This window comes from Limanda limanda, chromosome 11 (genome assembly GCF_963576545.1).
Source record: "Limanda limanda chromosome 11, fLimLim1.1, whole genome shotgun sequence".
Lineage (NCBI taxonomy): Eukaryota > Metazoa > Chordata > Actinopteri > Pleuronectiformes > Pleuronectidae > Limanda > Limanda limanda.
Genome location: NC_083646.1, coordinates 25,573,839 through 25,597,113, shown reverse-complemented (window position 1 = coordinate 25,597,113; position 23,275 = coordinate 25,573,839). Strand labels below are relative to the sequence as shown.

Here is a 23,275-nt window from a genome sequence, read left to right as displayed (position 1 = left end):
CACTAAGATTGGCCGACATGTACAAAAATCGATAGGGACATTTGTCTTTTCATGACAAACAGATAAGTCTGATGAACTTGTCCTTGGGCTTTCATTAGATCAACTTCAATTTCTGTGAATGTCATCTCAACAAGATGGTGGCGTGGCGTGACATTTTTATTATTCGCCAAAAAAGAGGGATTTATATAACTACTCTCTGCATTGTTCTTTCAGCCTCAAACCTCATTCACACATACACAGTCACGCCCTGATCAGATCCATATCAATATTGACTCATCATTACAGCGCCACCTGCTGGCTACAGGGAGTGACATGTTTTAAACTTTGATGTACTGCTCTTCGCTGCTTTACAATATACAGCTCAAATTAGCTGTATTTATAAAATAACACTTCAAAGGATTCATATCAAATAATTCTTTGGTTGTCAGTTTGATTTAATGTCACAGTGTCAGTGATGTTAGAATCCTTTGATGTCTAAGATGCAAAGATGAAAGATTTATACGATCTGAAGAGAGAAAAGAGTGTTTTTGACCTGAACAGATCTATAAGTGTAGTACAGTGCTGCCAAAAGAAGGTAAGCCTCGTTTTAAAACTAAATTCGATTTAGATAAAGTTTTCACTACGGGGTCTAAATTGACGGGGTGGACCGTAATGCGTGATTAGTGAGCGTGGTCCACTGGTGCATGACAGACGCAGGAAGTGAAGCGTTTATCCTCGCAGTGCTCAAGAGACGTGCGCTGTCATTGATCGCTCTCTCGACTAACCGCAACAGGCATCAAAATGCGTGTGCTCAAGCCCGTCAGTTCTACAACATAGCCCTAGTTAATTCATGGCCTCGACAAAAAAGCAAAAGAGCTTCAACCGGTCACCCAAAAGAGTCAGATAACACTACCTTCAGCCATTATAATGTTAGAGTCTCAAACTTTAGAACATTGATAAGAAAAGTAAGGTTCTAGGAAAGTGTCTTTAAGGTAAATGGACGTCAAATATATAAGTAGACTTGAAATAATAATTGAATATGTGAAACAATTCATATACATGTACTTAAGATAGTGATCAGGAATTCACAAGAGTAACAGGGAACGGTAAAGTGAACACAAAGGAGGCTTCAGCAAAGTAGAAGCTGTGGTTTCTGTCTTCTTTTTTTATATTAAAGGGAGCTGCCACTGAGCCGGAGCTGACTGTGTCAGAAGCACCCAGTAAAACAGCATCTGGCCGTGGTGAGTGGTGTCCGTTTATGACTCATTTCTACCTGCTGTCAGGCAGCAGGGAGAAGTGAGCGCAGAGGAGAGAGAGCACCGCAGTAACAAGGGCAGAATTGTGTGAGGATACAAGACAGAGAAACCTATTACAAATGGGTCATTTAGTAGCTGATATTGGCTGTTTTTGGTCGGGTATATGGTCAACACATGGGTACCTTTACGAGGAAGCTTCTGAAATGGAGGGGGAAGGAAAGAGGATGGTTCATATGCACAGAGACGACATTCTAAACTTGTGGAAAAGTCAAATGATTGGAAATGATCTTGTTGTTTTCATTCAGGTTTAGCTGGCTGGTGTAAGTGTGGGTTCTTGGTGACTACATTTGCCCTAAGGTGGTTTTAGTCTCATAAAGAAGTCACACACTGGCTTTTAGGAGAAATATCGGTGGTGTCTGGTGGAAAGCCTATGTTTTCATATTCAATAAAACATTCACTTGGATCCCTCTCATAAATTAACCGTTTCACTGAATCAACACCACAATTAAATTATGAGATTTTTGAAAGGTTTACGAGTCACAGTCTTGCATCCTTCTCCAAGACCAAAAAACACGTGTTGAGGCATTTTGGGCTGTTAAGATTTTTTTATTAATCAAGCAGAAAATGAAATCAAATTTTGATCAGTAAGTCCAAAATGTATTCTGCAGCATGACAATGAGCATAAACATGCAAGCAGAGCTATCTTCTAGAAAAGACAAACAGATCTGGTATGACATGAAGAAACTGACACTGCCCAAATACACATTGGTTGAAATGGCAATTTTTCCAACCTACCTGTCAAGTATCTTAAACGACAGAACGCAAAAACCCCAAACTTCTTCACACCTATTTCTGTTTATAAAGTGCACACCACCATGTCACCAAAGTTTTACGCTCCTGTAGAATTGAATTAGAAAATGAATAAAGTCACTGAGCCATAACATTATTAGGTCTTGAACACTGCAAAAAACATGGGAAGCAGGATTTGATTTAATTTTCCATTAGAATTTATTCCAATAGAACAGTATAAACATGAAATCAATAAATCAAAAGGAAGATGTTGATTGGTGCAAAAGAAGAGCTGGGACAATAACAATATTTGAATCATATCTATCTATCTATCTATCTATCTATCTATCTATCTATCTATCTATCTATCTATCTATCTATCTATCTATCTATCTATCTATCTATCTATCTATCTATATATACATATCTATCTATCTGTCTATCTATCTATCTATCTATCTGTCTGTCTGTCTGTCTGTCTGTCTGTCTGTCTGTCTGTCTGTCTGTCTGTCTGTCTGTCTGTCTGTCTGTCTGTCTGTCTGTCTGTCTCACTATCTTATATCTGTCTGTCTATCTATCTAACAGCAGTCTAAAATCAGCATCACCTCATATATATGGATTATCGAGGATCCTGAGGGCGTCTCTGATTGGTCCGTCCCTCTGTATTCAGCTGCATCACACTTCCGCTTCCCTTTCGACGGAGCAAAGATGGCGGAATACGACCTCACCACCAAAATTGCCCACTTTTTAGACCGTCATCTCGTTTTTCCTCTTCTGGAGTTCCTGTCTGTCAAAGAGGTACGACCACATCGACACATAAACACTTCGCTGCGTGTTTGACTTCATTTCAGGAGAAAATGGTGTGTTTTAAGGGGCGATGGAAGCCACGCGCGCTATGTGCTCGGTCACATTTTCAGCAGCTGTGTAAAGCGCTCACAAGTATGTAACCGGAAGTCCGTATTCTTGCCTTCAAATTAAAACGGAAAAGCGCGCCACCCTCGACAGAAATATAAATAATCTTATGTAACCGCATATTATAATTTACTGGAGCATATAAGCGATGTTTGATGTGTCATGATGAAACGTGTTCAAGGCAGAATGATAGGAAATGTCGCGCCACACATTAAACTGGAAGAATTTATTCAATTTTCCACTGAAAAGCACACTGCCGGAAGTAGTGGTTGTTCACTGTGCGTAGCTTTAGTAAAGTCGGCCACACGCTGCCTCACTCTTACAGTAGAAATAAAACCGAAGAAATGTGTTGTTCCTACACTTTAGAATTGTATGTTGTTCTCAGATGGTTTCTCCAAACACGTTACTCCATTTTATTAAAAAATCACACCGCAGTCAGCGATGTTTCTGCCGAAAGGAGACATACTCCGAACAATGCTCATCCAGGCGAAGCTAACCCTCAAGACATATTAATGACATTAATAACATCAATGTTACTGTTAAAGTAACAGTTGGGAAGTGTTGATCAGCGTCACCTTCAGCATTATTCAACACTGCTTACAACACATTTATTCAACTACTACGACATGCTCTCTGAAACATATGTTAGCATTGGCTAACCATAGCAAGCTAACATGAGCGTGAGTTCAGTTGCCGACAAAGACATCATTTTGGCCTAAATCATAGCCAGCACATCATTGTGGCTCATCCATGTGAACATTGTCACACCATAAAATGAGATATGTATACACGCTTTAGCTTTTATAGGGTTATAGGCAAATAGGCCTCGGGAGTTCAGGCACCACCTTTAGGGATGAATGGAAAAACGGGTTGAAAACCCATTATCCACATAACAATTTGTGAATCGTTGAAAGATGAAAATGATAGGCACCAATTTTAGTTAAGCTGTTTTCAAACATGAACTCTGGATAATTTCCAGAAACTATACGGCTGGGCTGTATGTGACAACACAAATGTCCAAGACATTCTCCAGAGTTTCTCCTGCCATTCTGCAAGTTAAAAGTGAGCCCATGTGAGAATACAGCAGATTATTATACAGAGACTCTGGAGGATGTACTGTAAATAAAAACACATGATCCCTGCAGCATTATATATAGGTTACATCCTTCATGTCGTGGACCCCCTCCCTCATGGTATTTCAGTGTTTTGTACGCGTCTGACCACAGAACCTCATGTTGCATTGTTCCCATGTGAAAGGCAAACTCAGGACAAAGTCTGGACCCCATTGTGGGGACATTTTCCACAGTTCATGTTTGAAAATGGCTTTATTTAGTCAGGACCTCCTGGTCAAATAATAATATTGTACAACCCCCACCTCTTCTTCCCCATCTTTGTTTTCTATTTCCGACTGTTTCTTAGATCTACAATGAGCAGGAGCTACTTCATGGAAAACTGGACCTCCTCAGTGACACAAACATGGTGGACTTTGCCATGGATGTGTACAGGAGCCTTTTTCTTGATAAGGAAATTCCCCAGAGTAAGTGTTGACGCTTGGTCTTTATACATTCCTCATCCCCATTTCTCCCCCCGAACACATCATAACAAACATCCTAAAGGGCCGCTACGCTACACCACTTACTCCACTCAGAATTGATTTAACAGTAAAATTTGGTTTTACTGCATTTTCAGCCAGGGTCACACACACCATGAATATGTTGTTGCAGTAGCTAATGACTCTTATCCTCCCTGTGTTAGCTCTGAGGGAGAAGAGGACAGAGGTGGTGGCCCAGCTCAAGCAGCTGCAGTCAGAGACCGAGCCCATTGTGAAAATGTTCGAGGACCCTGAGACCACAAGGCAGATGCAGTCCACCAGGTAAAGTTTCTTATTTTTCTTCCTCCTTATTATCCTGAAAATGAATATATGTATGGTGTGAAATTGCTTGGGGTACTTCCCATTATTCAAAGATGTTTAAAACCCTATTATTTTAAACAGTGGAATGCACATCAGTATTGTAGAGGGATTTTGTATTTTGTGTCCATAGAACTGAACTTTTAGTAAGGCGTTCAGCCATGTCAGTGCTTTAGCTTAGCAAAGTCATTAAATACATAAGTAAAAAGACACAAACTGTTGTGGTTAACTTTATTTAGACTGTTTCATGGTCTATACTGATTAAAATAGTTTGGTCATATTTGGTCTTTATCCTTTTCTTTGTTTCTTGGCGAGAGTTTTTACTCTTAATCAAAAGCATTTTCCATTTTCATTTCTTTTCAGTTTGAACTGTTTTATGATATTTTTTTAGTTGGGCTTTAGACATCTGTTTATTTAAACCATAGATTTGTAGGAACTGTTCTGTGGGATCTGAAGATGGATAATAACAACATGAACTTAGCATATGTCTAGGTTATTGCTAGTCTGCTGTCAGTGTGGACTAAGGAGGAAATCTTTTTGGATGGGGAAGCGTGGGCCTGTCTGAAGTTGTTCATAATTTTGTTCTTCATACCATTGGATTTTTGAAACAATAGAAAACTCATCTGGGGTCAATTAAGAATTCGCTCTAAGGCCAACAGACATGCAGCTAGGGCTGGGCGATATGGGAAAAAATGTTATCACGATATGTTTTTCCATATTGATCGATCTCGATTCTTGACACGATATGTAGTTTTTGATCAGTTTCCTGAAGCCGTCCCTCTCCACTGTGCTCAGGGGCATCATATCTGTAGCTAAACAATAAGTAATAGCGCTCGTTATATTTTTTCCCCGCTTCGATTATTTTCATATGGGGCAATGGCTGCAAAACACGACTGGATGGACTGTTGTTTTGCTAACATAGCATCGCTAACGTTAGCGATGCTAACAGGAGACGTAGTGGTCTTGCCTGTCTCTTTGTTTGGTGTCATGCAAACTTGAGCCCGCAGAGTCAAACTCTCTGTGTAATCACTGGGATGGTGCCGTCTAAGGTGATTGAAAAGGTTTGTGGTGTTTCCCGTCCTGGCTGGTACCGATCGCCGGCATATTTTGCAGACCGGCTTCGTCTGCCCCTCGTCCTTTTAGCCGTATCCAAACCACGTCCACACAACTGACGTCGCGTTACGCTTTTTTCCGACAATGTCTTCGGTTCCGGGTGATGTAGGGATGTCGCTCTCACATTCGGCATTATTTTCGCTGTCCCCGACTTCAGTTTCACTCATTTTTTCAACTTCGTTCTCTCTTTTTCTCTCTCTCGCAACTGCAGCAGTTCTCACGATGGGAAGGGGGCGTGTCGTGTCCTGCCTGCAGACGGCAGCCGGCAGACTCCGACACTGTTGTTGCGCTTACTTTTGCCACGTGAGATCGAATACATGTCACGAGGAGATAATCGAAATCGATCAAAATTTTATCGCGGTCCCGAATCGGGATCGAAAAATCGCCCAGCCCTACATGCAGCAGTCTTATTTCACCATTATGGCCTAGATTATGCACGATGTAATTGTTTGTTTTTAACATTGTGTCTGGATTGGATGATTATCCCGTACTGAAAATGTGAAATGGGTTGATATTTGAACCTCAATGCTCTGTCCATTCGGCTTAACACACAGATCCACAAAGCTTTTCACCGGGTAATATAACCAAATGTTCTGTGTACTTTTATTGAGTGGTTAGCCAGTAGGCCGATGTGCCTGACAACGCTTTATTTTGAAAACTACTGAAGCCAAAAAACAAGCCAAGTAAATCATAGTAAATAATTTTATTATCATATCTATAAACAGTCTGTCATCATTACACACCATGGATTATGATAGTCATTAGGGTGATCTATCATTTGGTATCTAATTTGTTTGGGGAACTTGTTAAAGGGACAGTTCAACGAAAAATAAATAAAAAGTGAAAAATCCCTCATTCTCCTCACCACTATGCCGATGGAGGGGTGGGTGAAGTGTTTGAGTCCACAAAACTCTTCTGGAGTCTCAGGGGTAAACAGTGCTGCAGCCTAATCCAATACAAATAAATGGTGTAAATGACGCCGTTTTGAGTCAAATATTAATGTCGGGGCTTCAGGACACTTTGATGACACCACATGAGCAGTACAGAGGCGTAATGTTTTCTTTCTGTTTCTATGTTTGAAAAATGTATCACCTGTAACTTCAATTGTACTGGATTTGGCTGCAACACTGTTTACCCCTGAGACTCCAGAAGTGTTTAGTGTACTAAAACAATTTACCCTACCCTCCATTGGCATAGTGGTGAGTGGACAATGAGTGAATTTTCTTTTTTGGGTGAACTATCCCTTTAAAGAAATAAGACCACTTTTTTGGTCAACTTGCTGCTGTTGGCTCCTTGACTTTTTCAGTGCAGAAGGTGGCAGTACCGCTGCTTTCTCATGAACAGCTCCCTCTTGTTGTACATCTCAGCATCAGGGTCTCATCTACATTTTAAAAGTAATATACTGTGCCCAAGTGCACATATTGTTATATTAGCACATCCCCAGTATGATTTTAAAAGAAATGTATAATCTGTAAACGACAGTGTGGATGCAAAAAATGTTGTGCTCAACAGAAGGAAGAAGCTAAATTACCCAAAAGTAAAACAATGAGCAACCAAAAGTGGGTTTCAGGCTTGACAAAGCAGAACTTACGTACACCAGCAGGTTTAATTCTGTTTAAATGGGTGATACCAATCAAAATGTGTACAGAAAAAAATTAAGAATTAAAAAAAGCTGCCATATAGTTAATATTTTTAATTATGTATTTTAAACTCTTGTAAATGCACTAAGATGGGAACAATTTGCTTCATTTTTGTTTATGCACATTTTTGTTCATAAGCAGGAGTTGATGAGCTGTTTAAAAAAAGAAGTGGTAATGCAGTGGAAGGTGTGATAATTATGCTAAGCAGTTTTTTGTATTGATCCAAGTTGCGTTGAATGTTTAGATTTATCGCTATTTTCTTAATTTGATTAACTTAATTATTAAACTAAAGGTTGGGCTGGTTGGTTGGTTTCCTGACATATCTTATATATATCAATATCATTTCTTGGACTTTTATAGAGCACCGTAGTCTAGAAGTGTGCATCAGATATCAATACAATACAACTTTTTCAATCACTAAGGCAATTTGGTTTAGTGCAATTGAAAGAATAAACAAAGTACGGACATGCACTGAATTGGTCTCATGTTTCTCTGGAATTATTTGAATATTATTTCCAGTTATTAGGCCATGGTTCATGTTTCTATTTATAACAATAAACAAACCTGCATGAACTCAATGTTGTTGTACCCCTTGAGAGTTTTAACTGTACTGATGTTTTTGGTACTGACATATCTGGAAATTGAGAGGCTCATACATATTATCAAGGCAACAGAGTGACACACCACCACACAACAAGGAAGTTACCCCTAAGTCTGTCCTTCGTTAGCCTCCAGGCAGGAGACAACTTTTCCTAATGTGGTGCAGAAATCTACTTCAGACTAAATGAAATTCACTAAACACATATAGCCCAAGTCAGCAAATGCACTCTTTCAAATTCAAAAAATGCAACTACTCTAAAATGACACATGGTTTCAGTGTGGTGTCCGCACAAATACCAAGATTTTAGCTAACAGGCAAAGTTCTTAAATGCCGTTGGGATAAAATGGTTAAGAAACACCAGAGCATTCCTTTGTTTTGACATGGAGACTCAAAGGCTGTTCTGAGAAATCAGTATTCACATTATTCGGCAGACATAATTTGTTAGACATGGCTAGTATAGATTTGTAGTAGCCAAACCAAATGTAATAAACAGCCCATCACACTGTTTTAAAAGTGAAATGGCTTGATTTAGTCCAGAAGTGGAAAAATATACCTGAATGGGGCTCCCAACACCAGGAAGTCGGCCAAACAGCGACTCAAGTTAAATGGACTCTAACTACAGAAACTGTCTTGCTCTTTTTTTTGCAGAGATGGACGAATGCTCTTTGACTACTTGGCAGAAAAACATAACGTAAGTTGGCCTGATTTGCTGACACCTCACTACTTCACTGAATTTCCCATGGCTTTTGTGTGAACCCATGGTTGTTTTAGGGGTAAAGTGGGAGGGGCAGGCTGAGCAGGGAAATGCAGAATTACTTCCCAAAACCCTTAACTCATTTTCAGGGTTTGCAGTTGCTTGCACAAATTCTGCGGACATTTACATTCTGTGGTGAATTGTTAAGAATAAACGGAGTAGCTCGAGACTCATGGATAGAGCCGCAAGAATGCCGGACGTTCTATATTTACCATGATGTTTGGCTTCTTACCCTCCCCTCCGTCTGTCCCCTCCCACTCCGGTATCCTGCTGACCTGCATGCTGTCCTCAATGCACCTCCACACAGCCCGGGCTCAGGGCCCCACAGCCTGCTGTGGGAAAGGCTTGGGCGGCCTGGAGCACTCGGTGCCTGTCAGAGTTAAACTGAACCTAAGTGAATGGGCCTGATGTCAGTACACGTTGCCCTGAGATACTGGACAGCAAGAAGGACAGTTAAATATAGGATGAACTGTAGGCTTGAAATGATAGCCCTATATATATTTATGCATTGCGAATTTAGTTCAACTGACCACTTCTTGGCAGATTTGTTGCAAAAGTCAAATTTTCTCTCACCATGGCAAAATACCACTGATATGATACAGCAGTGTTTACTCTATATTCATTTAGCACTGGTGTGCCACCACAGCAGGGAAACTATGTCACTACTACGAATAAAGCCGACATAAAATTTGATTTGCACTTTACTTGCAGCTGTCTAAATGTTTTGGTTTCATTTATTAGGAGTTTAAAAAGCATCCTAAGCCTGATGAAACACCAACAGATATGACACAAAGGTGGAATTTACTTCAGCACAAAAGCTGCATTAAATTACAGAGGAAGGACAATGTTTCAATTGAAAAAATGCTCATGTATTGTCTGACTTGGTCTGGCAATGATTCACATTTTCTCTGTTTGTGACATCGATATACTTGTATTTCTCTTGAAGTTTCGTCAGGAGTATTTGGACACTCTGTACAGATACGCCAAGTTCCAGTACGAGTGTGGAAACTACTCCGGTGCTGCAGAGTACCTTTACTTCTTCCGCGTCTTGGTAAGTTTTTATCACACACACATCCAACACCAGTAAACATTAATGGAGATGTTTGTTGATGGCTGTACACCTTACCTCACTTAACAGAGTATCTCTAGTGTTTTATTTTACTTCATTATAAACTGTCATACGCACTTTATGATTCGTCAGAAGGCAAATGCTTATATAGGACAAGAAAGGCACACTTAGAAGTAATTGAATTTGAACAGCTTACGTCATTGCCTCTTCAATCCACTGCACGTCGTCTGTATTAGGAGGAGACCGCTGCTCTAGGACTTGAGTAGGATCTTTAACTGGGCCAAGTGATCAGTGGCGGACTGCATAATCTGTCTGTAGTTTTCTCAAGGGGTGGGCCTCAGTAGACGGTGTATTGATTTGAGTACTGTGGCCAAGAGTCCCTTGTCACGACTTCGGAGCTTATGGTGTGTTTAGTTATGCATGGTATGTCTTATTGAGCAGGAAGAGGGTCCAACACATTTTGCAAGGTGTTTCTAGGACCGTGTGTGTGCATGATAGAGGGAGGGAGTGAATTTTCTTTTGTGAATTAAACATTATAAGCTGAAATATAAAGACAGATATTTGAATAAAAATGGTTGATTAAATAATTCCCCAGACAAATGTTTTCAAAAACCAGATAATGCCAAAGTATGTTTTGCAGGGGAAGATAATTACAGTTCACAGAGCGCGCTGGCAAAATAGCTAGTTAGTGCACATGCTCACCCCTCTATTTCCTATATAAACAAAGAGACTTTTTGCCTGGGTTCTGGAGTTTGTGGTTTCTCTTCATTTGCCCGCAGAAAGGAGTAGAGGATGGTTAGTTGGACTAGGTGCTGCTCAACTACAATGAAAAAGGCCTTAATCAAAACATTTGACTAATTGATTAACGTATGTTTCTCGTATTCAATAGTATTTTCTGTTTTAATTGTGTTAAAGGAAGTCTCATCATTTTAGAGGAGTTCATGGTCTAGCTATTTAAAGTTTGATTGTTAAGCTTTATCCTCTTCACAAGGATAGTTTTTGATGAAAAACTAAGATGAAGACTATAGCAGAGGCAGCTACATCTCTCTGTTATAATTTGTATTTTTAGATAGATAAAAATCTCTGGAGTAACAGACGCTATCAACTCCCAGATGTTTTTAGCAGGTGCTGATGTGCTGTTGACTACAACCAGTCTTTTTTCCCCCAGATAATTTAAACCATTGTGCATGCTGCAAATGATACATTGTGATGAGGACTAAGGTATAGTCTACACTATTATTGTGTTATTCATTTGAACAGATATTTTCCCTTTCGTTTTAAAAAACATTGTTAACTCATTTTTAGAAATATCTCTGACGAGATCACAACATCTATAAACGCTCAAACAAGCATGTCGGTCCAGGGGGTGGCAATTAACTGTACATAAACAATCGGGCAAATATTAGAGAAAAACATTGTGAGCATGCTCAGTGAGCTCAAGTCCAAGTAATATTGGGTGAAACATACACCTCTAAATGTTGGTAATATGATACAGTAATGATAAATGTACCTGCTAACTTTGAATAAGACCGTACAGTGTAAACCAAACGTAGAGAAATTGCTACGTAACAGACATTGTTGCTGTTTCTGGCTAATGCTTATTCCTCAAAGAAGCAAGTGGGCATACTAGAAGTAAGCTGTGACATCATCGTTTCTCAAACGCTTTGTTGTACACACGGATACACAGAAAATCTGTACTTGCACGATTTGCTTGGCAACAAGAGGCCCAAAGTATAAAGAGGGTCTCAGTCAGCAACTGCAGATGTTTTCCGAGGTTCTGTCCCCTTAACTTGTTGAACGTCCAATCACAAGTCACCAAGGATCTTGACGAAGTGAGCTGAAAGAAACAAAACCAAGAAAAACACCATGAATAACTACAAATAGAACAAAGACAACAGTAGAGACCTACATTGTAAAGATGCTGAACGCTGTGAACCACTTAGTGACTATGAGATAATTTACAGTGAATCTTTAAGCTTGTATCGGCCTTCCTGTTTGGGTTATTGTTCCATTTAGACTGAAACCAGATTTACAGCAGAAATAGAGGCCATTTTTGGATCTCAAGATTACACTGTTTTGGTGTAATCTTGCATCAAGTGTTAGTAAGTTCAAGTCAACTGAATGGCCTATAATGACCAGTGGAACCAGCCTGCATAGTCAGTGGTTTCCCAGTGTCACTCACTTGTTCTCTTGCTTTTGTTTGTCTTTGGTTCAACATTTAGCTTTGCGGTAAAGCCAGGACTCGTGCCAAAACCAGCCCTGAAAGAATGGGCAAGAATAAGATCAACATTTTTTTTCTATTCATTAGAGTGAAAAACATTAAGACCATCTTTTGTTCCTATTATAATTGGCATTTGATACTACACTGTGTTGCCTCTTGTCTTTCGGATGTCACTGACTCTGGCTAGTCATGCACATTCAGTATGCTGGAGTGGCCTCTCCTGAAAAACTTGGCAGTGGCTCACTACAATGATGAACTCACTTCACTACAAACAACCCACTTAACCCAAAGCAGTTGGGTACTCCATTTGATGGCTTTTTCACCAATCTGCTCAAATGTGTAGAAGGAAGAGTTGCATCCGAGAGTAATTCACCCAATTGTCCACTTCCACTCCCTCCCCCCTAAAAAAAACGGGCATTAAAGGAAAGTCCTCAAAAGTTTGCAAAGGATGTGTCTCCCTTTTCCAGCAGTAGTTGTTTATGGCTTTGCAGCTCAGTCTAAATACACCAAAATTGCTCTAATTGAGGTATGTTGTTCGAAGTCCAGCATGCTGAGCATAGAGGAGTTTTTTCAGTTTTTACCCCTCAAATTGTTAGACCCCTCATTTAAGTTCCAGCGAGATCAGGCTCTGTAACTACACATCTGTTTCTTCCCCCTACAATGCAAGAGGCTTTTTAGATGAGGGGGGAAAGGTAGAAATGGATTTCATTAGTGGGAGCCTGTGTACTGCCTGTGTACTGCACTCCCCTCCCCTCTTTTTGGTGTTTTGTGGACCTCCCATCCTAACAGGCCCCTTGTCTGTCTCTCCCTCCCCCGTATGGGAGAGGTGAGGCTCCATAAAGTCATTTAACGTGGGAAACCCAGTCAATTAAATGAAGGAAGCCAGCCTTGCAAAATCCATGCCTCAGGTCTTGTTACAGTGTGGCCTAGCCCGAAAAGAGCAACTTATTCATATCATCACTTAATGCAGGGATTGAATGTTAAGAATAAAGATTGAGTGTCCTGTCGAATCCCCAGCACAGTAAATTTATTGTTGCTGGTCACTCAGCGAAAATGTGCCCATTTCACAAACCAATGGAAACTTAAGGTAACTGCTGGAAAAACCCAGGTATTGAAACTTTTCTAGCGTGGCCACTAGTGAAAGCCAGACTGTGTGTGTGTGTAGAGAGAGCTGCCATAATGACCTGGAGGTCAGCCAAACGTAGCAGGCAGGGACTTCCAAGAGGGAAAAAACTAACAAACAAAACAAAACAGATGAAACTTTGACCTTTATCCTGGCAGTGTAGCTAGCCTTTTCTCATGTTATAATACTGATCTCTCCCGTGACTTCTGAACTCGTGAAAAAAAAAATCAATCGGACCCCACCCTAGTCATTCTCTGGAATAAAAGTAAACTCTGACTGGATAGATGAACACATTGTCTTACTGTGTTCTCCTTTTCGGTATTACCACAAGAGTTTTCCAAACATTTTCCTCTTACCTGCCATCGTCTCTTACTAAAGCCGTTCACTGAAATGTTGTCGGAGTGCAACTGGTTTTGCCAAGTTGAAAAGAAAAACCCTTTTTATATCTGAATAATTTTACCAATTTGTGGGGTTCCAGCGGAAACCTGTTCTTTTTTTAGTGTTTCCTCCACTTGCACATCTGTCGTGTCTCACAGTCCACTCCAGCGGCTGTCCGTCGGCGTACGGGGGTGTGTGGTTAGCATCTAGGTTTCTCTGGCCGCTCAGCAGACACCCACCCTGACTTCCTGCTTGACTCATGTCACTGTGTCTGGTGTTTGGTGTTTGGTGTTATCGTGGACTGCTGTGGTAAAGAGTTTCCCATGAGCCCTCGGGTGTAGTCCTATGTGCACAGGTTCAGAGGCACTCTCAACCTGTCTTTCATTACCCATTCTTTTTTGTTTGTTTTAACCTGTTCAAGAAATCAGAAACAGTAGCCTGTGACATTTTTCAGTGATTATCTCCAAAAAGATGTGTTTTGTTAGTATCAGTTCATATTTCAGCCTAATTACCTTGTGACTGCGACAGAGTGGTCGAGAGTTGCTGAAGTTAATGCAGGGATTTTCTTTCAATTATCTCCCTCATGAATTAAGTTAAGTTTGCAAAAAATCTAATGCAAACAGTTTACTTTTATATGGAAGGTTCACTAAAAGCTCCTGACAACCAGCACAGAACATTTCTTAGTGTTTCTTCGGTCTCATAATGAATGTATTGCATGTTTTAATGCAGACTGGAATGTCTTTAATTCATTTTTACAGATAAAAGGCCATACAAAGTGATACATTCTCTTGAATTGAGATTAGTACACCACAAATATGTCTCTACTGTGCCAGATAGAAGACAAATAATTATTCCATTATGTTCCAGTATGCCCTGCATCGTTGGTTTGTTTCCAGTTTCAAAAGTCATTCAAACTTGGGACAATGGGGAATCTAAAGTACATAACTGTATTTACTTAAAAGAAGTGTATTTTGACTTTATTTTCTCTAAAAATCTTAAATTTATCTTGTTGATGGCTGTAGGTACCTCGTTATATGTATGAATCATTTGGCCATTTGAATTCATTCCTTTTCATTAGTTAGCTCACATAATACAATATTCTGTCCCTCCTCCACAGCAGTACAATAATAGGATAATAAGAAAAGCTGTTTGACATACAAGTAGCCAAGTCAGACTTCTGCACATAATAGACATAAACACATTTGTCATAAGGGATATGGTGTAGGTCAGAACAGATTCAGAAAAATGTCTCCTGTCACTGCCTAATGGGTGCTAAGTGTGTCTGCCCTATCCTTGAAATTGATTATTATATTTCCAGGTCTGTCGTGCATCTCATTTTTTATTTAATTGTAGTCACTGACAGAATTTTTTCTTTTCAAGTGTGGTTTGTTGGTGGAATCACTTTTTTTATGCAGCACGTTTTTGTTGGTGATATAACAACATAATTTAAGTCATGCTGGATTTGACCCCTGCCGTGGTAGAATTGTAATAGTATAATATTATTTTACTAATAAACGTATGGTACAGGGTTCCCGCCCTCTTTAAAAACGTTTAAATAGCCTTAAATTAAAAACAATGAAATTAAGCTATTATATTCTATTAAATTTAACACAAATTTGATGCAAAGTATTACATTTGTTGGATGAAAATGGGGGAAATTGTCACATACATTTTATACCATTAAAAATCTCTTTAAACGTTAGTACTTACACACTGCCAGCTTTATGTTTCTATAATACGCCTTTATCTTCTTCCACTCTGAGTGTTAAGTATTCTTGTGGGTAGAGCACGACACAGCGCCTCTCAACTTCCACATAGTCATGTCAAGTTTCATGTTCAAGTCAATGAAGCTTTATTGGCAGACCGGACCATAACATTGTACAACAAATAAACAAATAAACAAAGCAGACTTATAATAATAATATTTTATTTTAAATATGTTTATTATTTTCCAGAATGAAAAAGGAACACAGGACAAACAAAAAAGAAAAGGATAAGAAAAAAAGACTCCCACCCCAAACTAACAAATAAACTAAAAAGCATGAACAGGATCAGCACATCCTAGTAAAGAATTAACAGAAGCCACAGTCATGACAATAAATTAAACATACAAATTTACAAAAGACTACACAAAGTGAAGAGTAAACTAAAAGATACACACAGCAGGCGTTTCACAATGATCCATACTTTAGTCCTTTCCTTGAAACAGTTGCAGTACAGGGTCCCACATCCTATCAAATATGTCTCCCCTGTCTTCATTATGAAGTCTCAGTCGCTCCAGGTGAAGCACATTTGCCATTTCTCTCAACCACTGATCGTACGTGGGTGCAATGTCAGACTTCCACCCACGAAGAATTATCTTCTTCGCGATCACAGTTCCAAATAGGATAGCTTTTTTCTCATATTTATTGGCAGAAGACAAAGGGGTGGTTGCCCCGAGAATGGCTACAAATGGATCCGGCTCCCAACATTTCCCATAAGCCGTAGAGAAGCAGTGAAAAATACTTTTCCAGTATGTGTACAGTTTACTGCATAACCAAAAAGAATGCGTTAAGTTACCAGTCATAGACTTGCATCTGTTACAAATGGGTGAAACATCAGGAAAGAAACTGTGCAGTTTTTCTCTGGAATAATAGAGCCTATGCACCGTCTTAAACTGAATAAGGCAATGTCTGACATTCACAGAGCAATCATGTACACTTTTTAAACATTCATCCCATACTTCATCTTCCAGTTCTGCATTCAGCTCATCTGTCCATGCCTGTCTAAGACTCGCTGTGTTCAACTGTGTATTGTTGTGCAAGATCCGGTAAAAGAACGAAACTGCCCCTTCAGCAGTAGGTTCAAATTTGTTTATTGCCTCAAGGGCCTCATGCTCTACCAGTATCTCAAAGCCAGGTAAATGCATCCTGACATAATTCCGAATTTGAAAGAATCGAAAAAGGTCAGATTTAGGAATGTCATATTTAGCTACAAGTTGTGGGTATGAGGCAAAAATACCGTTAATGTACATTCACCTATGTTGCAAATGCCTTTCCGCTTCCAGAGAAGGAAAACACTATCAGACAGACCTGGTAAGAAGGAATGGTTTTCACATATTGGGGTATCCAAGTAGGTTTTTGGAGCCTCAATGTAATGTTTTATCTGCTTCCAGATTCTTATGGTGTTGCCAATTACAAAGCTGTTATTAAAGCATGCCTTTTTAACAGCAGTGGGACTGTTAAGAAGAGCGGACAGTGAAGTTTTTTTACAAAGCATTCGCTCCATACTCAACCATGCAGGGCAGGAGTCTGCCTCAGAAGCGGGACCCTTCTTCCACCATGCGAGAATGGATAAGTGCGCAGCCCAATAATAAAACTTAAAATCCGGCAAAGCAAAACCTCCTACATCCTTTGGTTTTGATAGGTGTTTTTTAGAGATTCTAACTGTTTTATAACTCCAGATGAAAGGTATTATAATTGAGTCTAATTGCTTGAAATATGACTGCGCAATAAAACATGGGATGGATTGGAAAAGGTGGATAAAGCGGGGTTGTACTATCATCTTGATTGCATTTATCTTTCCGATCATGGATATTGGGAGGGTTTTCCAAAACTCGATATTGGTTTTAGCTTGGTCAATTTTGCTTTGCCAGTTCACTCGGAGGAGATCATTTGGGTTTTTGGTGACAGTCACTCCTAAATATTTAAAAGCTTCATATGCGTTGTTAAATGCTGCGGAGACTGGCATAAGTTCGCTTTTCTCCCAGTTAATAGAGAATCCTGAGAGACTGCCAAACTTATCGATGAGAGTCAGGAGAGGAGGTATTGATACTTGTGGCTGGGAAATGTACAAGAGAATATCGTCCGCACATAGCGAAAGATATTTATAACCAAACATGTCGATGGGAGAGATTGAAGGGCTTTGCCTGATACTAGCAGCAAGTGGTTCGATGATAATGGCAAACAAAAAGGGGGAGAGGGGGCAACCTTGACGGGTCCCACGGTGAACTGCAAATGGAGGGGAGATATTCTGATTAGTAATAACTGATGCGGTCGGATGTGAATAAATTATTTCAATCCATTTCATGAAGGAGGGTCCGAATCCGAATTTTTTGAGCACAGACATCATGTAGGGCCACTCTACTTGATCAAACGCGCGTTGCGCATCCAGTGAAATAACAACTGCCTCTTCTGAATGCTTGGCATATAAGATGTTGAAGAGGTGGCGTAGATTGAAATGCATATGTCTACCAGGCATAAAGCCGGTTTGATCTGGATGTATAATGGAACATATGCATTCTCTAAGCCTATTGGCCAGAATTTTTCCCAGAATTTTGGTTTCGATGGATAATAATGAAATCGGTCGATATGATGACACCATCTGAGGATCGCGGCCTGGCTTTGGGATTAGCGAAATATTTGCTCTATATAAGGTAGGCGGCAAACCTGAAGTTAGCATCGTATGGTTGAACATGCGTAAGAGCAGAGGTGACAACTTAGGGCCACATTTTTTGAAAAATTCTACGCTAAAACCATCTCGACCCGGCGCCTTGTTATTAGGGAAGGAAGAAATAACCTGCGTGATCTCATCCAGATTGATGTCTTTATCTAGCACATCAGCCGAGTCCAATGATAATTTAGGTAAATCCAGATTCTCAAAAAATGTATCAAAAGCTTGAAAATCTAGGTCGCCCTGTGACTGATAGACATTAGCATAGAAATCGGCAAAACATTCATTGATCTTCATCGGGTCCGTATGTAAGGTACCTCCCTCAGACTTGATACAATGTATGGCTCTGGAAGCCTGTATTTGCCTCAGCTGGCGAGCTAACAGCCTGTGCGGCTTGTCGCCAAGCTCAAAATATCTCTGTCTAACTTGTTCTAGTAATTTTGATACATTTTTTGACATTATAGAATTATATTCATACCGTAGAACAGTTATTTTATTAAGTACTTCTGTTTTCTGTTTGGTTTTGTATGAAACTTCTAACTTGGTCAGTTGATCATCAATTTCAGCCAATCTTTTCTTAAATATTTTTTTCTCTGCTGCCTCATATGATATTATATGGCCTCAAAGGACAGCCTTCATGGCCTCCCACAGAGTGGAATCATCTACATCGCCCGCATCATTGGTGCTTAAATATAGCTCTATTTTACCAGAAAGATAGGTACAAAATTCTTCATCTTTTAACAGTGTATTATTCAAACGTCAATTATATTCACCTCTCTTGTGTTTCAAGTCAAGACTTAAAGAGACAGGAGCATGATCTGATATTAGTATATTGTGGTAAGTGCAGTCAACTACTGACTGTAGCAACTTAGAATCCATCAAAAAGAAGTCAATCCTGGAGTAAGACTTATGTACTGTGGAAAAATAAGAAAAATCCTTCGTGGTGGGGTGGAGAAGCCTCCAGATATCTACCAAATTTTAAGACTGCATAAGATTGTTCAGTGTGCCACTGTTTCTAAATGTACTAGTTTGGGAGTGCTGTCGATCAAGGACGGGATCTAAAACATAGTTAAAATCACCACCCATGATTACATTTGAATCCGTCAAATTTGGCAAAGCATTATAAAGGTACTGGAAAAAAAGCGGGTCATCAAAGTTGGGCCCGTATACATTTACTAATATTAACGGTATGGAGTTCAGAGTCCCACTAACTATCACATACCTGCCCCTCTCATCTGAAATCGTTTGAGAGTGAATAAATGGTATATTTTTTCTTATTATAATTGCAACACCCCTTGATTTTGTACTGAAGTTTGACTGATAGACCTGAGAAGCCCACGAGGGACAAAGTATTTTTGCTAATGTTTTTTCAATGTGGGTCTCCTGGAGAAAATATATGTCAGATTTAAGTGCCCGTAAATGTGCATACACTTTCCCTCTTTTCAGTGGGTTATTCATGCCTCTTACATTCCAGCTAGTTATCTTAACTTCACCGTTGCTGTGTCTATGTAAATCAGCTAACATAGAAAGTATCTATTGTACATATATAAAGAAAACATGACTGTGTGGCAAGGAATACTCATTACATTTAAACTGACAGATGTGCTGAAAAAACACCCCATAACAAACACAAAAACCCTCCCCATGAACACAGGAGTAGTGCTTCCATACCCCTAACTTTAAGTTAAAACTAGGCTTAGGGACCAACAAGTGGCCCGGACTAGCGGTATAACTATCCATCTCTCTCCAAACAGGGGAGACACCCCGCTTCGCAAACAAACATCGAGAATAAAATAAAACTTATTAGCCCTCGCACAGACTAAACATGAGCATACCTTATGAACCGGCAGTCTTTGTTAAGCAATGATAACTTACATCATCCGTCAATGTGGCAGCATTTATCACTTAATGTGTCCGGGATGTTAGTCCGCTGCCCGGCCCGCAGCGGTGCCGGCGCCTACATCCCATCCCTCAGCCTCGCGGCTCAGGAACTTCTCGGCTTCGGCCGGGGTGGCAAACGTGCCGGTGCTGCTGTTGACCGTGACCACGAACTGCGCTGGGTGTCGGAATCCACACCGGATCGCCCTGGCCCTGCATTTCTCCCTGATGGCTCGAAAAGCTTGACGTTTCTTCATCGTGGCCGAAGTGAGATCCGGAAAGATGTACACCGGGCGCCCGTCGTATTGTAGAAGAGCTTTCTCTCTTGCGAGCCGCAGCACGAGCTCTTTCACCTGGTAGTAGTGTATCCTCGCGAAGATGGCTCTCGCTTTGCCGTCTGTAGCCGGAGCCAAGCTCCGGTGGGACCGGTCCACTTCTACTGGGCGGCTGAAGTGCTCCTCTCCAAACAGTTTAGGAAGCAGCTCAGACACAAACTCTGTAGGCCGGCCATTTTTCGTTTTCTCCTTAATCCCGACAATCCGAATATTCTGTCTGCGGGAGCGGGCCTCAAGGTCGTCTAGCTTGGCTTGTTGCTGCTTGTACTGGGAAGCCAGCGCGTCGTATCTCTTCTCCAGCCCGTCTAGTCGCACCTCGTGCGACTCGGTGGCGACTTCAGTAGATGACACCCGCTCGCTGACTTCGGCTAGGGCAGCTTTAAAGTCCGAGATAACTCCATTGAGCTCGGTGAACCTCATGTCGACCCTGCTGCCCAGCTTGTTTATGGCTGTCAGGATGTCTTCAATGGTAGTAGGAGCTGGAGGGCGAGCTACATTAGCGCTAGCTTCGCACGCGTCTATTAGCATGGTACAGTGGTCGCCAAAGTCGTCCTCCCCGGGACATTTGTCCTGCTTCTTTCCTTTGCCAGCTTTCTTCATCTTGACTAAGATGCTGCAGTTCACTTCTGGTACACGAAACGATGATTAAATGTCTTATGTGCGAGGGAAATTGTAAAGTCGGGATGGAGCTCCCCTTACACACGTCTACTCCATATCGAAACCAAACCGGAAACCATAATAATAATATGAATATAATAATAGTAACAACAACAATGGTAATAACAATAATTGTAAATGACCTCATATTTTGAGCACTCTGTCAGGAAGTCTTACAATGTTACCCTCACTCAATATTATTATTCTATAATCTTATTAAGCTTATTAATTGATTTAAATAACTTCTCTTCTATCAATTAAATTGTTTTGGCATTTTGAGATCTAAAAACATTAATTTAGGTCTTAAAAGGTCTTATAAAGCATTACATCTGACTTTAAAAATGGTGCAAGAACCTTGTGGTAATTTCTCTGGATATCTGGACCTCTGCCTCATCAGTTTTAATGATTATGGAACCATGATGCTAAATCACTGGCTCTTTCTAAACTTTAGTTTAACGACATTTGAAATGTTTGCTTTAACTGGGCCCAAATGGCAATTGGCATTGATTATAAGTCTATCATTGCTGATGTGCAATTGGATTTGAGGACCTTCACCAAGACACGATCAAGTAAGCTCCACTGCTATTAAGATGGTTTACTTCCAGCCAATTGTACAGGCGATGTAGTTACACTCAAGCTTCAAACATACCTTCACTCGATGTGGTTATTTTAAACTTTTATGGTCAGCTGCAATGCAGTGGTTGTCATATCTAAAAGTGAAGCAAATTTGGTTTTTATAAAAAGATAAACAGTGTTTCATGATCCATTTCTCACTTTCTGTCAAGCTCCATTCCCTTAGGATGACATAATTTAATCAGGTTTTCCAGTATAAATAAGAAAGGCTACTGCAGCTTGCAGCTGTGACACTGACGCCAGACAAGCAGTGGCAAGCATGGTCTCACATTTTATGATGTTCCTGAACACTCCGCCAACCTGTATCAGGAGGCTTTTAATCAGCCTTTGTCTCTCAAAAACTGTGTAAAATGTTTTTGCGCTGTAATGTTATGTAACACATATTTTATCAAGTGTTCCATGTTGTCTGTTCCCAAGGTCCCATCTACAGACAGGAATGCCCTGAACTCTCTGTGGGGCAAGCTGGCATCTGAGATCCTGATGCAGAACTGGGAGGCAGCCATGGAGGACCTCACCCGCCTGAGAGAGACTATCGATAACAATGTAAATGCCCCACTTCTCAGAATTTGATACCTCATCTAGATTCCCTTACATAGACTGCATATTGACATTTCACTTTCAGTACAGCTCTGCTGTGGCATTTTATTCCTCAACCACACGCTCTCATCTGACTACTTAGGAACTAGGATTTGAGTATAAAGTGGTTGTCTGAGTTTGATTGATGGTCATCTAGGAGAGAGAAATGCTTAAAGGGATAGTTCACAGAAAAATTAACTTTAACTCAGTATCTGCTCACCACTATGCCTATAGTGGGATATGCCAATTTTTGATTCTACAAAACACTTTTGGAGTTTCAGGAGTAAACAGTGTTGCAGCCAAAGAGACTCCTTTTTCAGTCGTGAAAAACATGCCTCTATATTGCTTGTGTGGGGTCATCCAAGTCTGAAAAAGGGGTCATGATTAATTCAATTGTATTGGATTTGGCTGCAACACAGTTTACCGCTGAGACTCTTGTCAGTGTTTAATGGACTCAAACACGTCACCCATCCCTCCATCGGCATAGTTGTGAGTGGATAATGAGTGATTGGTAATTTGAGTGAGAACTTTACCTTTTAATGGCTTTTAATGCTGGTACCTTGTTGTAGACAATGGCAGCTACTGTGTAAATTCAGCTGCTATGAAACAAATTCACATTTTGCTTTTTTTATTATTTTTCAAATCCTTATCTCTTGCATTTTTCTTTCCTGTCCAGACTGTCAGCTCCCCTCTCCAGTCTCTTCAGCAGAGGACATGGCTCATTCACTGGTCTCTCTTTGTCTTCTTCAACCACCCCAAGGGCAGAGACAATATCATTGAGCTCTTTCTGTACCAGCCACAGTAAGTACATTTATCAAATTAATTTGTCTAATTTCTTGGTTTTGCTTGCTCTTTTTACACCCAGGAAATTAAAATTTCATGAAAGATTGCCTGGAAGGAGTTTTGAAGATTACTTTCCACTAAACAAGGGTGACAGGAAAGGGAACATTCTGTAGCTTCAAGTACACTAAAATGAACTTGTAGTAATTCGTTATGATTCATGATTTGGAAAATCCAACTA

At 40.3% G+C, this 23,275-nt stretch overlaps 1 protein-coding gene across 1 annotated transcript in view; it reads left to right on the top strand.

Annotated features, from left to right (window-relative positions):
* Positions 1 to 2,721: 2,721 nt before the first annotated feature.
* eif3ea (eukaryotic translation initiation factor 3, subunit E, a) overlaps positions 2,722 to 23,275 on the top strand; it is a 39,408-nt gene continuing 18,854 nt past the window's right edge. Inside the window, exons 1-7 of the mRNA XM_061081218.1 lie at positions 2,722 to 2,822; positions 4,356 to 4,473; positions 4,692 to 4,809; positions 8,848 to 8,890; positions 9,900 to 10,004; positions 22,096 to 22,221; positions 22,931 to 23,055. Coding sequence (XP_060937201.1) covers positions 2,733 to 2,822; positions 4,356 to 4,473; positions 4,692 to 4,809; positions 8,848 to 8,890; positions 9,900 to 10,004; positions 22,096 to 22,221; positions 22,931 to 23,055 — 725 coding nt within the window. The 5' untranslated portion in view covers positions 2,722 to 2,732. The remainder of the gene's footprint in view (positions 2,823 to 4,355; positions 4,474 to 4,691; positions 4,810 to 8,847; positions 8,891 to 9,899; positions 10,005 to 22,095; positions 22,222 to 22,930; positions 23,056 to 23,275) is intronic.